The sequence below is a fragment of the Liolophura sinensis genome, chromosome 4, assembly GCF_032854445.1.
Source record: "Liolophura sinensis isolate JHLJ2023 chromosome 4, CUHK_Ljap_v2, whole genome shotgun sequence".
Lineage (NCBI taxonomy): Eukaryota > Metazoa > Mollusca > Polyplacophora > Chitonida > Chitonidae > Liolophura > Liolophura sinensis.
The window spans coordinates 19,868,691-19,873,777 of record NC_088298.1 but is presented as its reverse complement, the minus strand read 5'-3'; the positions used below and the strand labels follow the sequence as shown (position 1 = coordinate 19,873,777).

Below are 5,087 nucleotides of genomic sequence, written 5' to 3'. Positions count from 1 at the left end.
ATGTAATATGAGAAACAATAATTTTAATGTGATTTGAAATTTTGAATAGAGTCTAAGATCACTTTCTGATCTCAGGGTTTGGTCTCTTGCCGAAAAGTGCAATGTTGTAGCATAGCATATTTTATCAATGTCCATGACTTTCTGTTTGTCTGGCACCATGCCATCTGTTCTGAACATATGCCCTCGAAACCACTGGTTTATATACTAAGCTATACATTTTGCTTCCCCTGTCAGTGTCTCGTCACACAAAAACTCCACAAAACAAAAAACATTGTTCTTTAAAATTAAAATCACTTTCTTGTTTTTCTCTATAAATTGACAGATTCTCTTCAGCAATCTGTTTAGCAGTTTATACATTTGTAACTTCGAATATATAAGTTATGCCTTATTCAAATGAGCCGCAGTCTTGGTTTCAGGTGACATGTACAACATCAAGTAGAATGTAAACACGAAGATCAATTTATGCCCAAGATGTTACAAATTCTTACATAATGTACACGAATGATTTTTAATTCCAACGTGTAATAATGACCAGAATAAATTTAAATTTAAGTGCAGTTTCAAGCAGAATCTGAACACATCTTTAAATAGCATTCAAGACAAGAACTATGTACATGCATTTATATGTACTTCTGCACTGAGATTAGATGATGATTTCCTGAAATGATAAATTCACACTTGGTAAATTTAATACCAGTGATACTTGATAGACAAGATCACTTTTACACAACTCTCAGTCATCAAATATTCAAATTTACTTCTGCACTCAGCACAATTTCTCCACTCATATCAGAATCATTACTGATGAGTGTTAAAACAAATACTCGTCATGAATTCACATGAAATAATAATGATAGTATTAAACTTTGGATCTAAACTGATACAGTTTCTGGGTTCACATTTCCATAAAACTTCAAATAAAAACATTTTTTGCAGCTCTTCTTCCAGACAACATCCATACATGAAAAGGCCTGAGGTCATGCTCCATGAGTCTGTGTGCAGAATTCATGACCATGCTTCCAAAATTCTTGATATTTCCTGGAGAATGATCTTTAGAATCTTAAGATGGGTTCATCAGAAACGATCCAGTTATGTCCACCCCCAAAATATCTGAGCACATGGTTATAAATGTCCTCGTAATGTGTCCTTAAAATATTTGGCCTATATTCGTTGCGAGTGTTCAACCTCGTGTGTATTTTCCCCATATGTGGAGCATAAAGACAGACGCGATGAACAACAAACTCATCACAAGCACTGGAACTGGCCTCTGGAAACAGAAATGTGCACATCATTAAAAAATATACCGAACAAAAAATAGACAATGCAATGTTAAAGTGAACATAAAGTCTGCCACTATATATACATAAAAAAAATTTAAGTGTTAAACTGATACATTTTGGACCACGCATTTAAGAGCAGCAAACTCAGAACTTCTGCCTGTATCACAATGCATACATGTTGGGCAGGATACTGCAGTAACTTGTCAAGGTGAGCTGGCAAGAAAACCACCTCTGGAGAATCATTGCTTGAAGAATTGTGACTTTGCATTATTTTTCCTCAGCAAAGTCAGTTTATTTCGAAAATATCTTCCAAAATCTGAATGAAAGAGTCCTGTTATCAATCACAAGGTCCTGCTATGTTCGTTAAATTCTTCGTTAAAGTCGGTAGAGTCAGCCAGGCCAAATGCTTACACCCATAAGGATAAGGGCGAGCAGGACAGCTAAAACATGACGCTTATGTCCGCGAACACTGCCCTGACCAGCTGCCAAACTCAAAGAAACATTGTGCCTTTGAACACGGAACAGAGATGATACTCTCTGGTTGGGTATCAGCCGTTTTTTGTATGTATTTTTCTCATGGTCACACTGTTTAATACCGATGATACAGGAGAGCTCCTAGGATTTGTGACATCACTCTAAACAGCTATAACATGGCAAAATGGTGTTACCAAATGAGTGACTGGCTACTGATGATGTTTGCTATTTATCTTGTTGATAAGCGGCATAGTATTTTTAAAATATTTTTAGAACACTTCTGGAATACTACTTTATTAACTAATTCAGCGTTAGTGGCCGACTTCACTTCAAAATGCCTGAAGTATGAAACGTTTTTGCGAAGTTTTTTAAGAAATGCAAATATAAACGTAATGCAAACATAAGAAATGCAAATATAAACATAAGAAATTTTGAATACACAGAAAACTTGGACAGTACCATTATGTCATTACGTCATTCAAACAACCACAAAAAAAGAAGACATGCTTGAACGAAAGCCCAAGGGGAGGTAACCTACACTTTAATTCCTGGGGAGTCCTCCGTATAAAATCTCCACATGCCAGCACCCCCTCCCCCAGCTGCAGCAGGCTTTCGAGATGCCCCAGTTGTTGTTTTCCTGAAATATTGAAAAAAAAACTGATGCATTTCCCATGTACTCAGATGTAAGATATGTTTTTTTAACAAGGCTGATGACTGCTACTTTGTTATTATTGAAACCATGTCGTCGGTCACAAAAATGCTGAGGAAGCCAGCAAAAGCTGGATTTGAACTCACAGCGACCACATTGGTGAGATATCTAGCATTGTATGAATGAACCACACACTTCTTCTGACATAGGCAGTCCCATGTTTTCAAGATTCTGATATGTTTCTTTCAGGTGGAGCTGTTTTGTCGTTTGACTGTACCTACCTCTGTCTGACAGTGGAGCCTCCACCTGAGCGAGGGGAGACTGCTTTTGAAGACGGTGATCGGCCGGCACCGACTGATGTGGAACTTGGAGCTGGCTAAGAAAGGGCAAAAAACAAAAGCTGTGTTATTCCAATATTGTACTTCATATATAAATAAATGCAAACCAAAAACACAAGGCTATTTGTAAGACATCGATGTTTAAATTGATCATTTTCAAAGCACAAATCGTTTTGACTATTTCCTTAAACTTTTTTTCTTCTTCAAAGTATCACATTTAAGGATATGCACAGACAGGCACTTTTCCTGATGCACTACAACGTCGAAAGAAAATTACCAATGACTGGGCATGTGTTTAGAGCTACTGGGCTTAAGCAGGTCCCTCATTCATGTGAGCTCTATATACAGGAACTTTGTGGAATAGCATGTATAAGATGTGTTTTCCATCAAAAATATTCACATACCCCCTTCACTTATAAATTAGTCCAAATTATCACACAGGTCATTTACCATTGTTAAACTGCTATGCTATTCCCAACCTTGAGATTCAATGGACCAAAACCAATGTCCGGGCTCATTCCATTTAAAAACTACTCAGTTGTATGCCATCTCGAATAAAGATTATCACTAACTGTCCAAACTACATTGTGGGCAATTTTATGTAACTTGCCTGCCGCCAAGAAATGCTGTCTAATATGGCATTTGATAATTTACAGATTACTTAATGGAAATGATACCTCACCCCAGTAAACTGTCGATTTTCTGACACTGAATTTCAACTTTACAGTGTGTCGCATAAAGTTTAAAAAATTTTACGTAGGTATTACAAATAAAAAGACTTTTAAAGTATTAAGTGCCTCTTATAAAACCTCTGCTCAACTTGGACCGAGGTAAAATGAATTAACAATCCAAAACTATGTCCTGCCCGCAAAATAGTAAGGCGTTGTTGTTGTTAGTGCAACGTGTCGCTTCAACATATGCCAAAACACTGGAAAAACAGGTTACCGGTCTCGCTATATTTTCACGATTTCGAACGTAAAATCTAGAAAAAAAGAGGAATTTCACAGAGGCTACATTTTCTGATCACAATTTGTAGGTTTTCAGAATGAAAACTTGTTGATATTTTAAAATTTCACAGTTTTAAACACTGAATTTTCACATACCATTTTGTGTCGTTTGAGATCCTGGACTGGAAAGAGCTGTGACGTGTTCGTGTGATAGCGCCCTCTATATATGAGCACCTGTTCACAGGGGGTGGTAACTCTGCTGGTAACTCCAGCTGTACACGTCGCCAGTCTCTGAAAGCATTGGTCTTTGTAGAATGTTCTCAGAAAATCGAGTTATTTGTTTGTTTTTAATACATACCATAAAACGCATTCCTTCCTGGTTAAACGTATTTCCGTAGCGTTAAAAAAAAAAAAAATACAGATAAATTCAGGGATCATATATCGCTTACATACCATACAGGCTGATTTTTTTTGGGAACCGCAAAAAGATGTCTTTAGATAGAAAAAAAGTGCAGCGAGCTGTATTTCAAATAAAATATTTCTTTGTTTTGTAATTTTTTTTGTTAAATTAATACAACTAAAAGATACAACTTATAAATCAGAAATTTTAAAACAATAAAGAACCCAAATGACAAACGTCGCATACATGTATATGTTTTCTCATTTGAATTTTACTCAACCATGCATGAGGACGGTGGGAATTAAGGCGGGGATAGAGTTGGGAGGAGGGGGGGGGATCCTTCACAACATCTGTCACGTCATCTCAGATTCCTTATAGCCAAAGAGCTACGTATACAACCCCATGGAGACAGAATATTCCATGATATGGTTATCTCCCTCACTGGCACCCGCTTCCATCCCCCGGGGTAATCACTTTGAACTAGACCCGATAATGCCTTTAATTTCCCTTCAAGTTTTATTTGGGGCTCTATGTGTTACAGAAAGCACCTGTTACACTCTATAAGCCTGATCAATCTTGATCGGTCATCCTAGAGACTATTGAGCTATTCTATTTCCCTCCCTCCGCACAAATATGCCGGAGGGGTAAACGCGGGGTAATTAAAGAAAGTTTTCTTAAATTTTATCTGTGGATTGGGGCTCTGTGGCTAAGGTGTTAGCACGCCATCGCGGTGCAACTACCCAATAGCCTCTCACAATGCCGTCGATGTGAGTTCAAGTCCAGCTCATGCTGGCTGCTTCTACGACCATGCTTTGGAAGGTCTGTCAGCAACCTGCAGATGGTCACGAGTTGTGGGCTTCCCCCTGTTTTCTGCCCAGTTTCTTCCCACCATAAGGCTGACCGCCGTTGTATACGTGAAATACTCTTGAGCACGACGTAAAACACCATTCAAATAAATAAATAAAATAAATTTTACCTGTATTTGACTGCGGTAAATTA

The 5,087-nt window shown here is 37.7% G+C and overlaps 1 protein-coding gene across 1 annotated transcript; it reads right to left on the bottom strand.

The window, feature by feature from the left end:
* Positions 1 to 274: 274 nt before the first annotated feature.
* Positions 275 to 2,830, bottom strand: LOC135464505 (protein transport protein Sec61 subunit beta-like). Its single transcript, XM_064741929.1, is given in 3 exon segments — positions 275 to 1,265; positions 2,293 to 2,391; positions 2,685 to 2,830. Coding segments are annotated over 3 exon segments (330 nt in total). The 3' UTR covers positions 275 to 1,180.
* Positions 2,831 to 5,087: the final 2,257 nt, after the last annotated feature.